The sequence below is a fragment of the Aspergillus tubingensis genome, assembly GCF_013340325.1.
Source record: "Aspergillus tubingensis WU-2223L DNA, scaffold_2, whole genome shotgun sequence".
In the NCBI taxonomy this organism is placed as follows: domain Eukaryota; kingdom Fungi; phylum Ascomycota; class Eurotiomycetes; order Eurotiales; family Aspergillaceae; genus Aspergillus; species Aspergillus tubingensis.
Window position 1 is genome coordinate 992,226 of NW_023336276.1, and position 22,893 is coordinate 1,015,118.

General features: G+C 52.3%; 9 protein-coding genes across 9 annotated transcripts; 4 read left to right on the forward strand and 5 right to left on the reverse strand.

The window, feature by feature from the left end:
- Positions 1-670: 670 nt before the first annotated feature.
- Positions 671-5,076, forward strand: AtWU_00910 (ATP-binding cassette transporter; the record flags this gene model as incomplete). Its single annotated transcript, XM_035496025.1, has 3 exons — positions 671-1,763; positions 1,824-2,506; positions 2,554-5,076. 3 exons carry the CDS (start codon positions 671-673, stop codon positions 5,074-5,076), a joined length of 4,299 nt encoding a protein of 1,432 aa, XP_035351918.1.
- A 437-nt stretch (positions 5,077-5,513) lies between these two features.
- Positions 5,514-6,830, reverse strand: AtWU_00911 (putative sulfate/molybdate transporter; the record flags this gene model as incomplete). Its single annotated transcript, XM_035496026.1, has 1 exon — positions 5,514-6,830. The coding sequence occupies one exon, from the start codon at positions 6,828-6,830 to the stop codon at positions 5,514-5,516; it is 1,317 nt and encodes a 438-aa protein (XP_035351919.1).
- Positions 6,831-7,656: 826 nt separating this feature from the next.
- Positions 7,657-8,445, reverse strand: AtWU_00912 (GPALPP motifs-containing protein 1; the record flags this gene model as incomplete). The annotated part of the gene is made up of 1 exon (XM_035496027.1): positions 7,657-8,445. One exon carries the CDS (start codon positions 8,443-8,445, stop codon positions 7,657-7,659), a length of 789 nt encoding a protein of 262 aa, XP_035351920.1.
- Positions 8,446-8,826: 381 nt separating this feature from the next.
- On the reverse strand, positions 8,827-10,402 carry AtWU_00913 (DUF2434 domain-containing protein; the record flags this gene model as incomplete). Its single annotated transcript, XM_035496028.1, has 2 exons — positions 8,827-9,790; positions 9,849-10,402. 2 exons carry the CDS (start codon positions 10,400-10,402, stop codon positions 8,827-8,829), a joined length of 1,518 nt encoding a protein of 505 aa, XP_035351921.1.
- A 1,161-nt stretch (positions 10,403-11,563) lies between these two features.
- On the forward strand, positions 11,564-13,328 carry AtWU_00914 (cytochrome P450; the record flags this gene model as incomplete). Its single annotated transcript, XM_035496029.1, has 6 exons — positions 11,564-11,635; positions 11,692-11,830; positions 11,889-12,274; positions 12,330-12,946; positions 13,012-13,088; positions 13,150-13,328. The coding sequence occupies 6 exons, from the start codon at positions 11,564-11,566 to the stop codon at positions 13,326-13,328; spliced, it is 1,470 nt and encodes a 489-aa protein (XP_035351922.1).
- Positions 13,329-13,778: 450 nt separating this feature from the next.
- nop9 (RNA-binding RNA processing protein NOP9) lies at positions 13,779-15,917 on the forward strand (the record flags this gene model as incomplete). Its single annotated transcript, XM_035496030.1, has 1 exon — positions 13,779-15,917. One exon carries the CDS (start codon positions 13,779-13,781, stop codon positions 15,915-15,917), a length of 2,139 nt encoding a protein of 712 aa, XP_035351923.1.
- Positions 15,918-16,513: 596 nt separating this feature from the next.
- Positions 16,514-18,550, reverse strand: AtWU_00916 (DEAD/DEAH box helicase; the record flags this gene model as incomplete). The annotated part of the gene is made up of 2 exons (XM_035496031.1): positions 16,514-18,104; positions 18,183-18,550. 2 exons carry the CDS (start codon positions 18,548-18,550, stop codon positions 16,514-16,516), a joined length of 1,959 nt encoding a protein of 652 aa, XP_035351924.1.
- A 1,066-nt stretch (positions 18,551-19,616) lies between these two features.
- Positions 19,617-21,046, reverse strand: AtWU_00917 (FAD-dependent oxidoreductase; the record flags this gene model as incomplete). Its single annotated transcript, XM_035496032.1, has 2 exons — positions 19,617-19,991; positions 20,054-21,046. The coding sequence occupies 2 exons, from the start codon at positions 21,044-21,046 to the stop codon at positions 19,617-19,619; spliced, it is 1,368 nt and encodes a 455-aa protein (XP_035351925.1).
- Positions 21,047-21,953: 907 nt separating this feature from the next.
- On the forward strand, positions 21,954-22,812 carry AtWU_00918 (glutathione S-transferase; the record flags this gene model as incomplete). Its single annotated transcript, XM_035496033.1, has 2 exons — positions 21,954-22,558; positions 22,650-22,812. 2 exons carry the CDS (start codon positions 21,954-21,956, stop codon positions 22,810-22,812), a joined length of 768 nt encoding a protein of 255 aa, XP_035351926.1.
- Positions 22,813-22,893: the final 81 nt, after the last annotated feature.

A 22,893-nucleotide genomic window follows, 5' to 3' on the forward strand; every position in this document is an offset into this window, starting at 1 on the left:
GACTGTCGGTTATCTATGCCGCCAGATCTAGTCGGCATGCCGCCCCCTCAACGCAATGCCTGAAGAGTTTCAAGCGCTGGGCGTCTGCTGAAATATCGATTGGGCGTGGCATCCGGTCATTCGACTAACATACCCCAGCGCAACTGTTTGACGGAGGACGCTTCATCCTCGCCACCCGCAGTTTGCTGCAGCCAAACATTGCTACTTGGAATATGGTTATCTCTACGGCATCGAAAAGAAAAGCGAGAACAATAATGATCTTCCCGAGGTATTCTAGAAAGCCGACCCGCCGAGCTATCGTGGATTTGTCGTGGACATTTCATCTACTGTGAAACAGCTATGGGGCAATCAACCGAGGCCATTGCATTATATTGCCGTTTTGGGAAGACGATAGAAGCCGATCATCCGCCCTGACGATTGAACCAGATCCGGAACCTCATAGATAGTAGATAGCAGGTGCACGGTGCACATAATGTTTCTCATCTGTAAGTACTCCACTCACGGGTACTCGGCTCACCCAATTCAATTGAGGTATTACTAGAGGCCCTTCATCATTTTGGAGACCCCTAGGGGCTCCGTAAATGTATATAAGATGCTTCCATTCTCGTGAACTGCAGAATAGCAATATCTCGTGTATTATCAATCTTGTCCGGCTATTAATTCAGCTGTCATGAATTCTCCTGAGTTCCCGGAAGACGAAAAGTCTTCCGACTTACCAATTCCAGAACGAAAGAGTCTCGACACACTGAATGTTCCCCATATAAATGTTCGAGAAGCTCCAAGTTCAGAAACCTTGACAGTACCCCATGCGAACACCACCTCCCCTCCTGGGAAAGACGCGGAATGGAGCATGACCCCGCAGGTCATCCGGAGCCAGGAACGTGAGGCTGCGGCAGGATTCAAGAAGCGAGAGCTAGGTGTGACCTGGAAGAACCTCGGCGTGGATGTCCTTGCAGCGGAGGCAGCAGTCAATGAGAACCTATTCTCCCAGTTCAACGTACCTCAACGAATCCGTGACTTCACCCGGAAACCACCCCTGAAATCTATATTGACGGAAAGTCACGGCTGTGTCAAGCCAGGGGAGATGCTCCTAGTCTTGGGACGCCCGGGTTCAGGGTGTACCACTCTTCTCAATTTACTCTCCAATCGCCGCCTTGGCTACCATACCATCAAGGGCGACGTGAGCTTTGGAAATTTGTCCCATGAAGAAGCAGCTCAATATCGAAGCCATATTGTGATGAATACGGAAGAAGAGCTATTCTACCCCCGGTTGACCGTTGGTCAAACAATGGACTTTGCTACTCGGCTCAAAGTTCCATCTCATCTTCCTGATGGTACCGCATCTGTGAGCGAGTATACTGCTGAGACAAAGCAGTTCCTCATGGAATCTATGGGGATCTCACATACCGCGGACACGAAGGTGGGGAACGAGTTTGTGCGGGGCGTATCAGGAGGAGAACGAAAGCGAGTATCTATCATTGAATGCCTGGCAACAAGGGGATCTGTCTTTTGTTGGGACAACAGTACCCGCGGTCTCGATGCTAGTACTGCATTGGAGTGGGCTAAGGCTTTGCGAGCGATGACTAACGTTCTCGGACTCTCAACAATTGTGACCCTGTATCAAGCAGGGAATGGAATCTACAACCTCTTTGATAAGGTCTTGGTTCTGGACGAGGGGAAGCAAATCTTCTATGGCCCTGCAGCTGCAGCAAAACCTTTCATGGAGAACCTGGGGTTTGTCTATACCGATGGTGCCAATGTTGGTTAGTCGTCACAAATCATCTCCCACTGCGGAATCTCGACTAACATCTACCTTTTGCTAGGTGACTTTCTAACAGGTGTGACCGTGCCTACTGAGCGAAGGATAAGGCCCGGGTATGAAAACAGGTTTCCGCGGAATGCCGATTCTATCATGGCAGAGTATAAGGCGTCAGCTATTTACAGCCACATGACAGCAGAATACGACTATCCCACAAGCGCAGTTGCCAAGGAGCGGACGGAGGCATTCAAGGAGTCTGTTGCCTTCGAAAAGACCACACACCAACCACAGAAGAGTCCGTTCACCACTGGATTTGGGACCCAAGTTCTCGCATGTACGCGGCGCCAGTATCAGATTCTGTGGGGGGAGAAATCCACATTCTTGATCAAACAGATCCTGTCTCTGGTCATGGCCTTGATTGCCGGATCCTGCTTTTATAACGCTCCCCAGACATCTGCCGGGCTCTTCACAAAAGGTGGAGCAGTCTTTTTCTCCCTGTTGTACAACACGATCGTCGCTATGTCCGAGGTTACCGAGTCCTTCAAAGGGCGCCCTGTGCTCATCAAGCATAAGGGATTTGCTTTCTACCATCCGGCTGCCTTCTGCTTGGCGCAAATAACAGCTGACTTTCCGGTCCTACTCTTCCAATGCACGATCTTCTCAGTCGTATTATATTGGATGGTCGGGCTCAAAGCAACAGCAGCGGCATTTTTTACCTTTTGGATCATCCTGTTCACCACGACCTTAGTGAGTCATTCCAAGCCCAGTAATAGCTCTCAACTAACATTACTTAGTGTGTTACAGCACTATTTCGATGCATTGGTGCAGCCTTCAGTACCTTCGAAGCCGCTTCGAAGATTTCGGGAACCGCTATCAAAGGAATCGTCATGTATGCTGGCTATATGATCCCTAAACCAAAGGTCAAAAATTGGTTCCTCGAGCTCTACTACACCAACCCAATGGCTTATGCCTTCCAAGCAGCGCTGTCGAATGAGTTTCACGGTCAGGTTATCCCTTGTGTCGGAAAGAATATTGTCCCTACCGGCCCTGGATATGAAGATGTCGACTCTGCCAACAAAGCTTGTACTGGAGTAGGCGGTGCTTTGCCTGGTGCAGACTACGTGACCGGTGACCAGTATCTCTCCTCGCTCCATTACAAGCATTCGCAGCTCTGGAGGAATTTCGGGGTCGTATGGGCGTGGTGGGGCTTCTTCGCCGTGCTCACGATTATTTGCACCACGTATTGGAAAGCCGGTGCCGGGGGAAGTGCTTCATTGTTGATCCCCCGTGAAAACTTGAAGCAGCACCAGAAAAGCATTGACGAGGAGTCTCAGATTAAGGAAAAGGAGCAAACTAAAGCTGCCACTGGTGACACGACTGCGGAGGTGGATGGCAACCTTTCCCGTAATACTGCCGTCTTTACCTGGAAGAACCTCAAATACACTGTCAAAACACCTTCCGGCGACCGGGTCTTGTTGGATAATATCCACGGCTGGGTCAAGCCAGGTATGCTTGGTGCTCTTATGGGCTCTTCAGGAGCGGGCAAGACAACCTTACTTGATGTTCTTGCACAGCGAAAGACGGAGGGCACCATTACTGGGTCTATCATGGTTGATGGCCGGCCGTTACCTGTGTCCTTTCAAAGAATGGCTGGATACTGCGAGCAGTTGGATGTTCACGAACCGTTCGCTACGGTTCGGGAAGCTCTAGAATTCTCTGCATTATTGCGCCAACCCCGGACAACCCCTAGAGAAGAGAAACTCAAGTATGTTGATACCATCATTGACCTGCTTGAGCTTCATGATCTGGCAGACACTCTTATCGGCACAGTTGGCAATGGCCTTAGTGTGGAACAAAGAAAACGAGTGACTATTGGTGTGGAGCTTGTATCCAAACCGAGCATCTTGATTTTCTTGGATGAGCCTACCTCTGGGTTGGATGGACAGTCTGCTTATAATACAGTGCGGTTTCTTCGCAAGTTAGCCGATGTTGGACAGGCTGTTTTGGTGACTATTCATCAACCTTCTGCCCAGTTATTTGCGCAGTTCGACACTCTTTTGCTGCTCGCACGTGGCGGCAAAACTGTGTATTTTGGCGATATCGGCGAAAATGGGCAGACAATCAAACATTATTTCGGCAAATATGGTGCACAATGCCCCGTTGAGGCCAATCCAGCCGAATTCATGATCGACGTGGTCACCGGAGGCATCGAAAGCGTCAAGGACAAAGACTGGCACCAGGTTTGGCTTGAGTCGCCTGAACATCAGCAGATGATCACCGAGCTTGATCACTTGATATCCGAGGCTGCCTCGAAGCCCTCCAGTGTTAACGACGATGGATGCGAGTTCTCGATGCCGCTCTGGGAACAGACGAAGATCGTTACCCACAGAATGAACGTGGCTCTTTTCCGAAATACCAACTACGTTAACAATAAATTTTCCCTACATATCATCTCCGCCTTGCTCAATGGTTTTTCGTTTTGGAGAGTGGGTCCTAGTGTGACAGCCCTGCAGTTGAAGATGTTCACTATTTTCAACTTTGTTTTCGTTGCACCAGGTGTTATCAATCAGCTCCAACCATTGTTTATCCAGCGACGCGATATCTACGACGCACGAGAGAAGAAGTCAAAGATGTATTCATGGATCTCATTCGTCATCGGTCTGATTGTATCCGAGTTCCCGTACCTTTGTGTATGCGCGGTTTTGTATTTTCTTTGCTGGTACTACTGCGTACGCCTGCCTCATGATTCCAATAAGGCAGGTGCTACCTTCTTCATCATGCTCATCTACGAGTTCATTTACACCGGTATCGGCCAGTTCATCGCAGCCTACGCGCCCAATCCTACCTTTGCTGCCCTCGTGAACCCCATGATCATCAGTGTCTTGGTGCTCTTCTGTGGTATCTTCGTTCCGTACACGCAACTCAACGTGTTCTGGAAATACTGGCTCTACTACCTCAACCCGTTCAACTATGTCGTCTCGGGAATGCTCACCTTTGATATATGGGATGCCAAGGTGACCTGTAACGAGGACGAGTTTGCGCTGTTCAACCCTACCAATGGCACCTGCGCTGAATACTTGAAGGACTACATCGCGGGTCAGGGCTGGCGTGTCAACTTGACAAACCCTGATGCTACTTCGACTTGTCGGGTGTGTGAGTACCGCCGTGGAAGCGACTTCTTGACCACATTGAATATCAACCACTACTTTTACGGATGGCGGGACGCGGGAATCTCGGTCATTTTTGCAATTAGTGGGTATGCGTTGGTGTTTGCATTGATGAAGCTCCGGACGAAGGCTTCGAAGAAGGCGGAGTAGAGGGAAGCCATAGACTTTCTGCTTGTCTTGGTGCAGTGGTGTGTTGTGTGACATGAGAGCGAGGGGTTATGGATGCATATGAGATGAGTGTGTAAGATGAGTGTGTTGATTTGTGGAAGTTTTCGGGCCAGTACCCTGGCCCAGGGGATGACTGTACAGCTGTTGCATATATAGTGTATAGAGAGATAGACTAGCGATAGAGATAGACTGATCATATAGAGTATAGAAAATAAAAGCATCTTTGCTTAAACAAGCTGTACACAGCAGGATAGCACTTCCAAATGCAGACAAACACAGAATCACAGCACGCAATGCAATCACATATCATAACATATCTTCATCACACATCATCAACATCATATCATATAACCAAACCCCAACCCCAACCCTCATATATACACTTCTCACCACACTCCCCTCTGAAATAACATTTACATCTACTCCAACCTCACTCTCCCTTCTCTCCACCTCCTCGCCCCCCACTCCACCACGGCCGGAATGCCAAAAGCCCAATGACACAACAAGCCTCCCAAGAACCCAACAGCATCATTCTTAAACCCAACCAACAGTCCCACCGTAACCATCATAACCATCCACCTCTTCTTCCTCTCAAAATCACTCAACATAGGGCCCAAATCCTCCCCGGTCAACCCTGCCTGACCCGCAACCGCCTTCCTTATATCCCTCGCGCCCGTCGTATTCAAGCTCTCGCCCACACTAAGCAACTCCATTCCCGCCGCAATAACCATAACACCTAGCAAAGCCGTCGGAAACCGCTTCAACAACCCGACCAACGACTCACCAAAGAACACGCCGATCACGAGCTTAAACACACCCAGGAAGATAATACTGGCACCGGAACGCGCTCCGAAGCGGTACTGGGCCGCGAGGCCGCCGGAGCCATGGCAGACGGGCATGGCGCCGAACCAGCAGCCGAGGAGGTTCATGGCGGAGACGCTGAGGGCGATGGAGGTGACGTTGAGGTGGGAGGAGTTGGTGTGGGTGGGGAGGAGATCATGGGCGAGGTGGACGACGGCGACGATGGAGTTGAGTGTTGTTAGGGGGATTTGGCCGATTCCGGCGTCGAGGATGCCTGTGGACCAGTCTGAGGGGGTGGGGAGGACGGTGTAGGGGTGCCAGAGGGAGAGGGAGGGGAGGTCGGAGGCCAGGGCGGCGAGGATGATGGCGAAGAGGAGGCCGAGAAGGAAGACGAGGAGGGCGTAGGGGACGGTGCGGTAGACGGTGGTGGAGAGGAGGAAGCAGAATGCGGCGAGGGCCCAGAGTCGGTTGTCGGCCCAGGATGGGGAGAGCCAGGAGAGGTTGCTGAGGAGGGAGTTGCAGGAGGCGATTATTAGGGAGAGACCGGCGCCGACTTGGATTCCTTTGATGATGGGGATGGGGATGGCGTTGGCGAAGCGTGTGAGGAGTCCGGTTATGCTGAAGAGGAGGATGAAGGCTGCGACGAAGAGGCCGGCGGCGGCGATGGAGCCGTTTGTGAAGCTGCGGGCGATGGCGACGGCAGCAATGGCTTTCATGGGTTGGACAGGAAGGGGGATGCCAAAGAAGACGCCGGTGAGGATGTTGAAGAGGCCGGAGAAGATTAGCGTGCTGGAGAGGGAGACGGTGTTATTGACCGCTAGGGCGATGGCGATGGGGAGGAATGTGCCCAGGTCACCGAGGGAGCCGGAGATCTCGGAGACATAGTGGTGGCGGAAGGTGGAGAGGTTGTGGGCGTTTATTTGGCGGAGGTTCATGGTGGTGGACTTGTAGAGGAGGGAGAAAGGATGAGGAGGGAAGAATAGAGAGGAGAGGGGAGAGTTGATGATGAAAGCAAGGAACGAAGCCGAAGCAAGGCGGAGCAGAAACATTCCCCGCATCATCGATGGTCTGATAAGATCAGCCGATCATCCCGCGGAGATGCGACCAATGGCTCCGTTGACTATTTCCTCTACGTAAGTGATAATAATTATAGCTAATTTTGATAATAGAGCTTGTTCATCTAGGCTTCTCCATGGCCTTTACATAAACTATATACAACACAAAGCCTGTGGATGTAACCCAGGATCACACCAGATGTTATCTGCGGGATCGCCATCCGAACCAGCCCAGCCGCCAATTAAAGTTATCTTGATCTTCCTATCTTGGCGGCTTTCGGAGAGCACAATCCATCCCAGTCCGGCGAATCAGCCTACTGTCTGTCCCTCTGAGGACATTAGAAGACGTTTTCATGATCGCCTTACTCCACTCCCTAAAACTCCAACATGTCACCGCGCTGCGGCAATCACCTGGGATGGCATCACTGGTCCTTCGCATGGCACCGTGAGCCTCGATATCGAACAGCAGGTGCTGCTACCAGATCCAACGAGAACTGTTATCAACGTTGGCTGATCAGGGGGATTGACCTGTCCGAAACGATCATTGGTATAGAGGAGCTGCCCAGCCTCCGGCCGCCAGTCATCGCCCTATGTAGAATTGATCAACAAACAGATAGCCCGTACGACACCTGTGTACGACGGGCCGAACCATGCGATGCAAGTCGGACAAGACCCTCGTGAAAGATACTGAACAAGCTTCGCGCAATCACAAAAACTTCCCACTCGTAAATCTCGACCCAAAGTCCGCCGCCTTATTCATCATCTCCCGTCTCTGCGCATGCGTTATTTTCGACGATAGCGACATATCCTTCTCCTTATCAAACGCCCGAGCACTAGGATCATCCTCCTCCTCTTCTCCATCCTTCTTCTTCTTCCTTTCTGCATCCCTCGCCTTTGCCTCCTCCTTTCTCTTTTCCTCATTATACCGATGGATCTTCTCCTGCATGGCCCGCGAGGGCTGTGCGCCGCGCGCTCCTCCTGCCGAATCCCCCGCATCAGGAGCAGTAGGCCTTGTCTGTACACCCAGCACCTCATCCTGCAAGCGTTTCATCTTCTGCTCTGGGGTCTCGGTCCAGGAAACATCTAGCCCGCCCGCACTGGGCGTAGTGTTGGCTCCCCGCCCGGTTTGGAATTTCCGATTGCGGAGTTTCGTGGGGTCGACACGGGAGTTGCGGTTCGAGCCATCGATGGGCTCGAGCATCCAGGCATCGCGCTGAGGTGCTTTTGGTGCTTCTGAAGTAGTTTCAGAGCGGGCGGGCTGTGTTGCGCCGCTGTCGGGAACAGAAGAGACGGTGCCTTCTGGCGGAGGGAGGCTGGGTCCGAAGTCATCGTCCGAGTCGTCATCAGAGGAGCTGTTGTCGGAGGTATTGGCGTTTGCGCTGGCGGAGGGAGGAGGGGGAGCTGGACCGATCACTTTGCGGCGTTTGCTGGAGTCATCTTCGCTGGTGGGTGGCAGGGAAGGCCCGGCGGCGTATTTGCGCTTTTCGGGTTCCATGTTGTGAGTTGGAAGGACGGGTGGGTAGAATCACTGAGGGGTATTATGGTGTGCAAGACCTGCTCGCTGCTTTGTCTTTGGGTTATCTAGACGCGAATTGTGGTCTGTCTGAGCAATTGCAGTGAAGTGGGTGATGGAGGATGACTTGAAGCTTTACGATGGGAGGCAGTGAGGCAAACCGAGCAAACATGCAATCATAGGGTCACGTGCAATTATCTATAATCTGCATGGGTATCACCACCTGTGGATAATCTCATTTCATTGGCTTCCATATATATTATTTATCTGGCCTACATAATCATCAACTCATAATACATCTCAAACTGACTGACAATCTACTTCCTCCAATGTCATCCGTATTCCTCCAGGCTTGTTCTCTTCTTATCCCAATATGTCCCTCCCAGTCTGTGGGCGCCCATGTACATCTGTCTCATTAGAAGAATCCCGAGACAATTCTTGCTGCAATGTATACTCGACATACGCTGGGCTGCTCTCCGGATTGCTCTCCGTATGCGCCACCGTAGTCGACTCACTACCCTGACTGGCAGTCCGCGTCGTCACCCATGTCTCTGGCTTGGGTTCGTCATCCTGCGGTTGCTCTCGTGGCTTGATGATCCCCATCTCCACAAACCGACCCATATCACGATCGTCTTGCTGCGAGCCCTGGCGTCGGTGATGGTCACTAAGCTCTCGAACGAAGGTACGGCTCTTCTTCCACCAGCTGGGCTTCCTCTGCCCGACACCCACAGCATCGGCAACTGCATGGTCGAATTCGTCTCGCTGCACGATCAAGGCTTTATCCTCATTCAGCTCACAGAATCCACAGATGTTGAACAGAATGAGCAAGAGCAGCACCGGTGTGTATCCCAGCCCGTAAAACCATCCAGAATCGACCCCGTATCTCAAGGGGGATATCGTCCAGTCGAAGGCAGAAGCAATAGCGTAGCCGATCTTTATGCCAAGCAACACAATAGCTATAAGGAATTGCGATGGAGCCGCATTCAGGTAGAATAAGAGCTGACCTATGGTACTGGTCGGTCGCGCCCGGTAGCGGTAGATGCTGTGCTCCAGGCTGTAGCAGATCACTAAGACGCCAGCTATTGCGACAAATCCGGCAGCACGCCATCGTACATCTGTAGCCACTGGCTTGGCTTCATTGAGCTGTTGGTCGAGACTGCGTTGCATCTCAATGGCAGTCCAGGAGCGCGGAACGGTCAAGACAAAATTGGCCAAAGCGCATCCGTAAAAGACGAGCGGGAGCACAAACTCCTGCCCTTGCCGGCTGCTGGATACTTGAAATGCGTACGGATCCCGATCGTAGATCTGTCGCTCTTGCCAGGAGCCCCTGCAATTCGTGTCAGTTCTGTTCCACCAGACTGGAGATGCAAATTATCATCACTGACCAGTGCCGCACCGCCTCCCATACCGCGGCCATCATCCCCGGCGTCAACAGCGTGTAGAACACACTCTGCAGAATCAACGGGACGCTCACGATGTACCCCCGATCCACGTCGATGCTCATGAAGCAGCTAATGGTGCCGCAGGCGGCAATGAAAAGCATCCAGATCCATTTCGCCCGACGGCCCAGGAGTGTCCACCGGCGATCAGCAGGCAGGTACCGCCGGCTATGCTTGCGCATGTTGATCAAGGTGAAAACAATGGCGAAGACAAACATGAAGGCAAAAGCCAGGCCGGCCGACGCATGTCGACCCATATCCCGAATGGGTGCATAACAGGAGGTCCCGTTCACGAATGTCCCATTCTCGTTCATGTGTGGTTGGAATTGATTAAAGGCGAGATAGCAGTCCGTACCATTGGAGAGAGTCCCATTGCTGAAAAGCGTGTAGTGATAGTAATTTAACGCGGTTCGATTGAAATGGACCTCGTTGATGAGCACATCGGTGGCATTCGCCCCGGCCTCAAAGGGGACTACAGCCCGCACGTACAGCAGAGGCATCGCAAGCCAATTAGTCGTGTCAATTGAGACACTCCGGATCACCTTGATTGGCTTGAGCTCCTGTCAACAACTTCTGCTGATGCCTTGAAGCCGCGCATGCATCGCGACCGAGCAGCAGCGGAGGGAAAGGGATGAGACAACATCAGAGTAAATTGTAACAGGGGTCATAGCACAGCGAACAAGCTACGGTATCCGGAAGTTGACGGATCGATGACGCTGGCCAGCGATTGCAAGGTTGTATCCAGGGCAAGTCGATGATGCTCGGAACCGCCCGCGAGCCAATGGGGAGCTCGGATGAGATTCGCGACCCAAAGTATGAACAGTTGGGGGGGATAATTAAAGTTGAGTCGTTCGGGAACGCGACTGTCAGCCAGGCCATGGCAAATAATTAGGTTTGTGTGATGGTGCTGTCGTTCTCCTGGTTGAGGGTTGTGTTTAGTCGCCGGATGCGGTCGAGATAGGGTTTTCAAACGGTGCCACTTGGCGGCCATCACTAAAGATGAACGACGGTCGGCTCAGTGGTGACCGATTTTATCTAATCAGTGAGCATTCAAAGGTTTGGCTTCTATTCCACATTCAATAATGGCATTGTCGTGCCACATCATCTGTGATGTCGATCCCTGGCTGCCTCAATGGCAGCCAGTTCACCAGTGTAACTGCTGATATGCAAGGTATGCAGCAAACTGCAAGTACATTACGCCAGGAAGTTACACCGCTGGGATGGTTCGGGGTAAATCCAAGTTCATCAAGAAGGCACTGAGTGCGGAGCCCAATGGATGATGGTCATCCAGTTCATCTCAACACTGCGATTGCCCTGCACCTTGCGTCAGGTTCTCGGCTGCTCTATCCGCGGACAATCTGAGATAGTCGCTCCCTCGCACAACCATAGAGCATGAGCTAGTTCATAAGCTTGTACTCCCTTATTGGCTGTTGGAGGTTTTGATGTACTGTTATCTGGTAGAAGCTTCGGTTGCAGTCCGTTTTCGGTTGTACTTAATATCACTTCATCGCACGTCCCATGTTTCAGCAATGTTTTGAGAAAGCGGTCCGGAATGCTAGCTTACCTTCCTTCTGCATGATAAAGAGAATCTATCGAGGATTAACGGTCGCTCGTAACACTAGTTCGTTAAGGATCCACCATTTCTTCAGCCAGCAAGCGCGATGGGGTCGAGTTTCGTGGCTGGCCATGGTCCGGCTTTGGTTTTTCTTTCCTTCATCCTCTATATCGTAATTGTAAGTTGACTGCTGTTTCTGCGTGGCAGTTTGAGGCTAAACGTGCAAGCGAGTAGAATATTTACCGCGAACGAAGGAACCCATTGTCATCGGTCCCCGGCCCCTTCCTGTGCAAGTGGACGGATATCTTCGTCAGATATCAAACGGTCATAGGGAACCGGCCACGATATGTGCAAGCGCTACATCGACAATATGGTAAGGGTATCTCGCTGGAAAGAAGCATCCTCAGCGCTAATTGCGTGCCCTGATGTAGGTCCTGTCGTCCGGGTTGGCCCAAACGCAGTCGACATTGCTGACATTGCTGGGGTTCGGGAGATCCATCGCATAGGAAGTGGCTTCCTGAAGTCGCCAGTGTACGAACTTCTCAAGCACGACAATGCAAAAAGTGTTTTTAGTGCTACTGATCCCAAATTCCACAGTAAACATCGCAGGCTCCTTTCGTCGCCCTTCGCAGATGCAAACTTGCATTCGCTGGAGCCCTTGATAGAGGCCCGCATCCGCTTCACTATGCAACGCATGCAAGAGGAGATGGCCACCCGTAAGGTGGCAGATGTCCAAAAGTGGTTTTTCTTCATGTCCAGTGACATTATCGGTGAACTGTCCTTCGGGGACTCGTTTCGGATGTTGGAGCAAGGCAAAGTATTATAGCCTATCGCGATTGAGCTTCTTGACGTGTGTTGACCAAGCTGTGCAGAAAAATCTACACATCAAAGACCTAGAGATAGCGGCCTTGGTCGGGGAGTCTCGAGTTGCTTTCCCTTGGCTTTTCAGGCTCGCGGAGTTCCTGCCGCTTCCTCTCCTCAGGGAGGCTAACAAGAGCCGAAATCGATTCGTGGACTATGCTGACGAGTCCATCAATCGGTACAAAAGGCTGCTAGACGCTAGTCCAGACAACGTCAAGCCCACGCTTTTCTCAAAACTCTACAACGGTGGCAAGGAAGGATTGTCTGACGCTGAAATCCGCGACGATGCCACTGACCTCATCGTTGCTGGGAGTGACACCACCGCCAACACTTTGACCTATCTCACCTGGGCAGTCTGCAAGACACCAGTCATCCGGCAAGCACTTGTTGCCGAGGTGGCCACACTGCCCGAACGATTTTCTGATAAGGATATCCGGAAGTTGACCTATTTGAACCAGGTCATTGATGAAGCCTTGCGCCTATATCCCGCTGTCCCTTGTGCTCTCCCTCGCGTTGCTCCACCACAGGGGGCAACACTCGGTGGTCACTGGGTCCCCGGAGAGAGCACTGTAACGACGCAACTCTGGAGCTTGCATCGTGATCCTGTCGCGTTCCCGGAACCCGAGAAGTAGGTGGTCCAAGCATTCGCCCCCGGGCTGATCAAAACCGGAGTTGCTTACTCTACTCGTATAGGTTCAATCCTTCCCGTTGGGCTTCACCAACCAAGGAGATGAAAGATGCATTTATGCCATTCGGAGTAGGGACACGTAGTAAGTGCCGATTGTCAACAGTTAGGAGAGCGTCCGCCAGCAACTAACCTGACTGTAACAGACTGTCTTGGGTTGCATCTGGCTCGGATAGAGCTGCGCTTGGCTACTGCTCATTTCTTCCGCCAATTTCCCCGATCCGAGGTATCATCTCGTGAAGGGATGAGCGATGAGGACATGGAGCAGGTTCTGCATTTCCTTCTATCAACAAAGGGACATCGGTGTCTGCTAGAAGTTCAGTGAGATTTTGAGATGTGCTTTTGTAAGCATTTGAGGAATTGATCAGTTTTGTTCTTGGCCTTTTTCTTCCTTATTGTAGTCAGATTAGCTATCTTTGTAGTGTGTCCATTATCTATATTGTCCGCAATCGAACGGACTGGCACTGTATAGTTCCGCAGCAGCTCTGCAGTCAGTTCAATTCGAGTGACATGACAGATGCGGCGCACGAATGACTGAAACTTAATATCCACTGAGTATTCGATGTCAATCTCTTTCTCTTGTTACCAAAGTTGCCATGAGAAAGTTATCGCCAAGTGAAAGTTGCTCTGGGGAGTAGAAGCAATGCAAACAAGACAAACTGCGGTGGAAGACGCTCGGACCACCGCTTATCGATTGCGGGAAAAACGCAGAAAAAAAGCGAATCGGCGAGAAGAAAACTTCCCCCTTCAACTCCCAATTGCACATCGTCACATCATGCCTCGTGAAAAGGTCAAGAGAGGCCGTCGCGCCACCGAAAAAGCCAACAAGGAAGCCAGCAAGCGGAAGCGCGACGACGCCCCCGAAGATGTCGTGCCCAAACGAGTGAAACCTTCCGAGGACGAGACCAACGACATCGTTAACGGTGCCGACTATATTGCTTTGGACGATGGACAGCAACAGGACGAGGAGATGGCGCAGACGGGCGATATGCCCTTCTATGGTCTTCTCGATCCCGAGGAGCAGGAATACTTCTCGCGTGCAAACGAGGTGTTGGAGACCAACCAGTTCGGAGATGCGGAGGAGCGACGAGTCTTCGTCGAGAGTGTCTACAAGGAGGCCGAGGGCAAGGAATTGAAGATCTCGTGCAGTCAGTCCTGTTCGCGACTCATGGAGAAGTTGATCTCGATGTCGGACATACGCCAGATCCGGAGACTGTTCAACAAATTCATCGGACATTTCTTGCACCTGGTCCAGCACCGATTCGCCAGTCATTGCTGCGAGACTCTGTTCATCCACGCTGCACCAGGAGTGTCGCAAAAGCCATCCAAGAAGGCTAGCAAGACCGACGCCGAGGATGGAGACGAGCCCGAACCCGAACTGTCGCTAGCGGAGATGTTCATGAAGGTCATCGAGGAGCTGGAAGGAAACTGGGGATACCTGCTGACGGAGCGTTTTGCGTCGCACACCATTCGCGTTCTTCTTCTGGTGCTGGCAGGTGAGCCTGTCGATCTGTCCTTGAGCGACTCGGTCGTTGCTAGTCGCAAGAAGGAAAGACACGGCGTCCTCAACGAAGTGCAGGACGAGAACCCGGTTGCGCAGAAGCGCAGCGTGCCCGAATCATTCGAGGGCACCCTGAAGAAGGTCATGCAGGATATGGTCTCTGTGCTCGACGACACCTATCTTCGCGCACTTGCCACCCACCCCGTCGGAAACCCAGTCCTCCAAGTCCTCGTATACCTGGAGCTCTCCCACTTCGGAAAGGCCAGCGCGAAGGACCCCAAGTCGATCATCCGCCGACTGATCCCCGACGACACCTTCGAAGAGGGCACAGAAAGCACCACCTTCATCCGCGGCCTTCTCTACGACCCCGTGGGATCCCGCCTGCTCGAGACCATCGTCCGATACATGCCGGGCAAGCTATTCAAGGGACTCTACAAGAACTTCCTGCGCGACCAACTCCGCTCCCTGTCGCGCAACATCACAGCCGGCTACGTCGTGCTCAAAGTCCTAGAACGTCTCGGAAAAGACGACCTCGAGAACGCCGTGGAACTCCTCGTCCCCCAGATCCCCAACCTCATCGAGCGCTCCCGCGTCATCGTCCCCAAGACACTAGTCGAGCGATGCATCGTCCGCGGCGTCGACACCACCCCAATCGCACGCTCCCTCGAAACCGCCTACGACAGCGACCCGGCCAAGCGACTGGCCCAAATGCTCACTCTCGAGGACACCACCACCCCCTCTGAACCCCAACCCCAACAAAACCAAAACGAAGACCAAGACGAAGACCACCCACAACCCCCCGCAATGCCCAACTTCGACCCCGACAACGCCAACGCCAACATCAACACGAACCCCAAGGGCGCCAAACTCCACAACTCCCTCTTCGTGCAAACCATCCTCACAGCTCCGGGCCCCCTCAGCGCCCTCGTCTACAGCAGCCTCCTCTCCCAAACGCCCGAATCTCTCCTCACCATCGCCAAAGACCCCACCGCCTCCCACGTCATCCAAAAGTCCCTCACTCTGCCCACCTCGACGCCACAATTCCGCCGCCAATTCACCGGCCGCTTCACAGGCCATCTCGAAGAACTGGCCCTGGACAGCAGCGGATCCCGCGTCGTGGATGCCCTCTGGCATGCTACGAAGGACGTGTTCTTCGTCAAGGAGCGCATGGCGCAGGAACTGGCGCGGAGTGAAATGGCTCTGAGGGATTCGTTTGTCGGTCGTGCCGTGTGGCGCAATTGGTCTATGGACTTGTATAAGCGTCGCAGGGGTGAGTGGGCGGCCAAGGCCAAGGGACTGGATGTTGGTGGTGAGGGAGGTCAGAAGCCGAAGTCGAAGATTGAGTTGGCTAGGGAGAGGTTTGCGGCGAAGAAGGCGGAGAGTGAGAAGATGAAGAATGGGGAGGATGCTTAATGATGCTTTCGATAGCGATTGTTATGGTTTTATTTTATTGGATATAGAAGGCAGCATGTATATATGTATATTAGGACTGACTGTCTTGGGGTTATGGATAGATCAAAAGCATTTTATTCTGTTTACAGTGGTTTCATTCAATATAAGTAGTAGGACTATACGATATAGTATGGTACTAGAATTGGTTTAAGCCAATCCTACGATCTCGTCGCAAGTGGTCACTTTACGAGGACTGGAAAGCAGACCATCTTCTGATTTATCTCCTACGTCATACGAGGTGATAATGATAGGGTCGTATGTTGGAATTTCCATCATATTATACAAGTATATCTTATATCTAGAGTAGAGACTATGCCATATTCACGTGGTATCTGTTATGTAGTATACAAGTCGATCACATATCGAACACATTTTTAAAAGAAACATATTGCACGCAGTCCAACCACAATGAGAAGAAGAAGAAAGGAAGAGCTCATCCCCGAATAGATATGCGGCACTATTATAACAAGCCGTTTTCAAAGGTCAATTTTAGCAGGGCTGCGTTTCATAGGAAGGGTATCGAAGAGCGTTAATGATACTGGACTCAAGCACCGGGATCAGTAGCGGTTGTAGGAGCGGCTCTCGCGACGGCCCTCGCGACGGCCACGAGAGGAGCCTCTCTCGTTCCAAGGATTGCGGGAATCGCGGGATGAAGAGTGTTGGTAGCGGTCATTATAGCGGTCATTGTAGCCACCACTGGAACGGGGCTTGTAGGAATCCCGGGACCTGAAGTCGCGGGGTCCACCACGCTTGGACCTCGGAGGGGGCTTGTCGCCCCTCTCCAGAGCTTGTTGGATCCTCAAGGGGAGCTGCGGAGGCTTGGGCAGCAAGTATCCGTACGTGCACAGGTCATGCATGGCAGGCAGGGTCGCCGACAGAGGTTGGAGTTTGCCTATGATGGTACCCGCTTGGGACCTCCATGCCTCCACTCGATCGTCGATGGGAACCTCCTGCGCGGCAAACTTGTATTGTTGTAGAGTTCGGCTCGTCTCTGAGCCATCATCCTCGATCTCTTCGCGCATGTTGATATGCGCAACGGGAACCGAGGTCTGATCCTCCTCGATAGGCAGGTCGCCCAATATCTGTTTGAAGGCACGCTTCTCGTTCTTGTGCAGCAAGATCCAGCCCTCACCTTCCTTGTTCGCACGGCCCGTGCGCCCCACGCGGTGGATGTAGGTCTGACGCTCGTTGGGAAGTCCGTATTGGATGACGTGCGTGACGTCGGGGAAATCCAAACCACGGGCTGTCACGTCGGAGGAGAAGAGAATGCCGCGGAACGCGCTGCGGAAAGTACTCGTGACACGAGTTCTTTGCGCCTGAGTCAGCCGCGAATGGATTTGGTAGATAGGGAGGCGGCCAAGAGCATGTCCTTTGGTACGATCCTCAGGATCATTCTGAAGCCGCCGGAAAACGTCGTTGGCCAGCGAGACCATCGTCGTTGCGTTCAGGTAGACAATGGCCTTGAAATGCGAGTTTTCAGCGTAACCCTTCTTTGCCAGCTCCAGAATAGCAGGCAAGCCGTTCTGGAAGCCATCCAGGTAGACGACCTTCTGGGGCACCCGCAAGTGGGTGGGCACCTCATCCTCCATAACAGTCTTGATGAACTTGAAGTCAGGCTTCATAGTCTGACGCACCATGTCCATAACCTCACCTGGTACGGTGGCGGAAAACATCAGGGTCTGGCGGTCGACCTCCTCGGGTGCTGGCAGGAGGTCCTTGATCTCACCGATCTCTTGCGAGAAGCCATCATCCAACAAGCGGTCAGCCTCGTCGAAGACGAGAGCTTGAAGCTGCGGCGCCTTGACACCGCTGTAGGGATCGGAAAGAAGATCCTTCAGACGACCAGGAGTTCCAACCAAGATATTGCAGCCCTCGGTCCGGATCTTGTTTAGATGCAATCTCTTTTGAGTGCCGCCAACTGCCGTCTGCACGGCCAAACCCAATCCAGACACCAAGCGTTGTGCCTCGTTGGCAATCTGTTCTGCCAACTCACGAGTCGGAGAGATGACAATCGCCCGAATGTCGGGTGAATTTCTCCCCCGGTATCCGGGACGCGAGCGTTTGATCGACGGATCATTGAGAAGGCGCTGGATGACGGGGATCAAGAACGCAAGGGTCTTTCCGGTTCCGGTCTTTGCCTGTGCCAAGCTGTATGGGAAGAAAAATCAAGGTCAGCCGCCATGCAAGAGGATGAAAGAAGGGAGGCAGAGACGAGGAACTACTCACACATCATCGCCGCTCAGTGTTTCACGGATCGTCTTGGCTTGGACATCAGTCATGGTTTGAATCTTCATGGAATTTGTCACGGTTCGGATCAGTCTGTCGTTGACCAGGCCGTCTTGTGCCAGGCTGTGGAAATCGGTACTGGGTAGCCGGGGCTCGATGTCGGCGGCGACATTGAGTTGTGCCTGAGCTGCTGCTCTGGCATCAAGAAAAGCCGGAGACGGGTGGTAGAGGGCGCGAGCACCGTATGAGACCGCAGGCGCTGAAGCAGAGAGCCATTGGGGTTGCTGAGGAATCGATCTGGCCAGCAGAGATCGTGAAGCTCGCAGCGCATGGACGGCGCCGGCGGAACGGCGGAAAGCGCCCAGCATGATGAGGAGCTTAGGAAGAGTGAAATGGTAACAGGGAAACAATTAAAAACAAAAAAATATCTATTAAACCAATGAAGATGGGAAAATAAATAAGACAAAAGGAGGGAGAATGGGAGGATGAGAGGGAGGTGAACGGAGAAGCAACGGATTTCGGGGATCTATTGATAAACGGAAAAAATGGACGGCAGAAAACCAGGCACGTCCGGGCGGTGACGCCACGGTGGATCACTTCCATCCTTCTAGATCTACATTCAATCCTCCAATTATTCTACTTCATTTACACAGCTAAGCTCAGCTAGTTCAGAGATGGCCATCTCCCCAATAACAATAGGTACACGACTAAAGACCAAGAGAGGAAATCTCTATACCATTACCAAGCGACTCCAAGAAAGTATCTGGCTAGCAACGTAAAATATCCACTCACATCCCTCCCACAATTCCATCAATCCCTACTCCTGGAATGAATGTATAAAGCTCCCAATCCCACAAGCAACCAGTCATCGTGAAGAGCGTACAACACTTTCGTCTCAAGACCGAAAGAGAGGTTATCTGTCGCTTTCAGCACCAATGTCCACATATCCGACCACTCCTAGATGAAGTCGAAGACCCTCCGGGCCCACCAGCTCTCATCCTAAAGCATCTCGACAATGATCTACTGCATGCATCAAACAGCAAGACACTGAGGATAGGGAGTTTGTGTGTAGGATTATAAGGTTGGATCCGAGGGATAGGCCGAGTGTGGGGCAGATTTTGGAGGATGAGTGGTTTGAAGATTGTTGTTGATATTAAATACGGGGGTGATATAGAAGTCACTAAGGAATGAAGAAAGGTGTAGTTTGTTCAAAAGAAAAGTATTATCATCGCTTGTAGTGTGGTCGTAACGCTCGTTTCTAGCCATATGTCCTGTCCTGTCCTGTCCTGTCCCATTCCAGATCCCATACCTTTCTATGATCCATCCGTGTGAAAGAATAAACATTGCGTACCCGCACGAGAACATAAACCCGAAGTAAGGACCTTGTGAACACCTCTATATGCCGTCCTCGTATCTATTCATAGCTCAGATCAACTAGGATTCGATCTCCCCTTGGAATTCCCGGGTCAACGAGTACACCGACAGATCCGAGAAACTCTGATGCGTGGCCGCTGGAATGCCCGGCCTCGCTGATGCTATCGTTGTCGTTGGCGCCGGGACACAACCTCCCGGCGACATGTGCACCGGCGACATGAGTTCGCGTACATGGCCCGGAAACAGTCCCTTGTCGAGATCACTTTGCCAGAGACGGCGGGAGGCGTCAAAGACTTTGTTGACGAGCTCGCGGCGCAGGGACTCGTATTCTTGAAAGGTGGTGGCGAGAGGGGCGTGCAGGTTGCGGGAGAAAATTTGTGTGAAGATGAGGGCGTCTTCGATGGAGTATGCGGCGGATTCGTCGCGGGGAGGCATCTATATTCGATGATCAATATCTGCTTCAAAAAGTAAAGTATGGGTGTTAGGTTATGGCTTACCGCATGCGCAGCATCCCCAAGAAGAAGAATCCGTCCCTTGTGCCATTTCCCTCGTTGCCGGACCTGATATACCGGGTACAAGGCCCAATCTTCAGTGTGGTCGAGGAGTGCGCGGATGCTAGGGAGGGCGGATTTGGCGAACTGTGTGCGCACCAGATAGCGAATGGACATCTTCATGCTGGCTTGTTCGGGACAATCGCTTTTCGAAGTAGCTTGGTAGCGCTCAATGAGGTGTTCATTCACGCGAAGGATGGCGGCGGAGAAGATCTTCTGGCGATCAGGGTCGCAGTAACTGGTAAGGAGGGAACTATGGCGGGTGAGGTGGATGGCGGTCTGGTTGAAATGCATGGGGACTGGGAGATCGTGGGCGTCGGAGACGCTCTGGATGAAGGAGATGCCGGTGTATTCGGAGCGGTTGCCGGGATCGACAATGCGAGTGCGCGTGATAGAGTGGACTCCGTCGCAGCCCAGAACAAGATCTCCGGTAGCGAAGGATCCATCTTCGAAAGATAAGGTGACGGAGGAGTCGGTTGTGGTGCCGCCTACCACTTTCTTGTTGAAGTAGACGGAAACCGAAGGAAGGTGGTTTTGGATGACGGATAACATGGCGCGCGAGAGGGCGTTTCGCATGACTCGACGGCCCTTGTAGCCACCGTAACCGAAGCCATTCTCGTCGGTAAATTTGAGGGGCCCAAGTCTGCGACCTGAGCGGAGGGAGAAGAGTTCAATGAGATCGACTTCGATGCCGGCTTCACTGCCCATGCGATTGAGTTCGGACAAGACGCCCAGCTTGTCGAGATAATTTTGCGCCGTTGGGGTCAGACTGATGGCGCCCCCTGAAGCAGATAGTCCTGGCGCGCCTTCGAAGACGGAGATTTTGAGGTCGGGGATGGAGGAAGCCAGTTCCTTGGCGAGAGAGATGGCGCTGGCCAGACCCGCGATGCCGGCGCCAACGATGAGGATGTCGCGAGGAACAGGGGTGGGCTGCATCATGATCGCGTGGGGTTGGGAGTCTGTTACTGCTGCCGAATCCTGCTTTATTCCCCTGGCCGGTGTGGGGGAGTACAATCGGATACTTATAGCGCAACCCCTCCGGGGGGGATACAAGTCACACAAGTCACACAGGCACGGCGATGGTGGCGGATCTGACAGTCAAACCATGGTTCATCTGGGAGGGCCAGAGATGTTGATCAGAGATGTATGTTTGCTCAGGAATTATTCACAGGGGGGCGATGGTAATTGTGGGTGTGCAATCTTGCAGAATTGCAAACTAGACAGACAGACCCTTTTCGGCCAAAACGGCAAACGTAACGGCTTGATGACGCCGCGTTCTCCGCCGGCCGAAACTGTCAATCCCAGCCAATCAAATGCCGACAGGGAGAGTGCCGGCCTGCACGACGACCGAGCCAGGCCCGGCCATCGTTTGTGATTGGTGGGGCGGGCCATAAGCTCGCGGTGGCCAGACCCGCCCATTTTAATTACATTTCTATTCTTTTGGGTGTGACACCTCGGCTTTGCAATTATTTAATCCCATCCAATAGATTGCAGACTGAAGATACTACATTGAGATGGATGCAGGGAACTTAAAACAAACACTGGAATTGAAAATACATCCAGACACGCATCACAGGCATAGTGACATAATGTAACTCTGTATCACCGACTTCTAAAATTAACCAGTTCCTGTAATCCCAAACCAGTTCCTGAACTTTTCCCTTTCTATAGTATCTCTGTGACGTCAAGCACGATTCCCCCCCTCCCCCAGATCAGTATCATGATTACATCTCCATCTGCAATGCATCTATACTACTATCCGACTTATTCCTTCCCTGCTTTTCTCTCCTCCCCCACTCCAACAATTCACAGCCTATTACCTACGACGATACAATAGTAGCATACAATGGACCTCACCGAAGAACCCAGCACCAGCACCATCACCCTCACCACCCCCAAAGCCTCCATCACCGGCACCGCCATCGCCATCATCCTCGAAGAACTCAGTCTCCCTTATACCCTCAACCTCCTCCCCAACAGCCACAGCGACAGCCACACCCACCATGATTCCCCATTCTCGTTCTCATCCCCAACACCAACACCACCACCACCAACAACCCTAACAGACACCAACCGCCCCAACCACGACCCTCCCCTACAAACCCTCTCCTCCATAACCACCTACCTCCTAAGTAACTACGACAAGGACAATCACCACATCACATACCCACCAAATACTCTCGAACAAGCAGCAGTGGAAGAGCATTGCTCGAAGCTAGAATTCTGGATGGGAAGCACCGACCCTGAACCTGAGCATCAACAACAACAATCACCCCCAGTGACAACCGAGACTGGATCGAATAAACACACCACACCTATTATTTTAACAGCGCATACATTGATGGATCGCCCCTTCAGGGAAAGGTTAATCGATCTATATCGCCTTCTGGAGCTGGCTTTGAATCGGCAGAGGTGGGGTGAGGGAAGTGGGTGGTTGGCTGGGGAGAAGTGGTATTTTCCCTGTCCTGTCCAATTCTTTTCTTTACTTTGTGTGGAGAGGAAGGTGTAGGGTGATTGATGGCTGATGGTGATATGATAATAGTACGGTGGCTGATCTAGTGCATTTCCCGTATGTCGCGGCGGCGAGTCAATATGAGTTTAATCTGAGGTTGCTTCCTTGGTTGAGGCTGTGGTTTGAGCGGATGAAGAGGAGGGATGGGGTGAGGAGGGGGTGGGAGATGGTTCATCCTGGTGAGGGGGAGTAATTTTATCAGTTATTGTAATGGTGATAGTTAATAGTAGGTTAGTCGAGGTAATAGTAGGGAGATTTTAATGCACAACCAGTC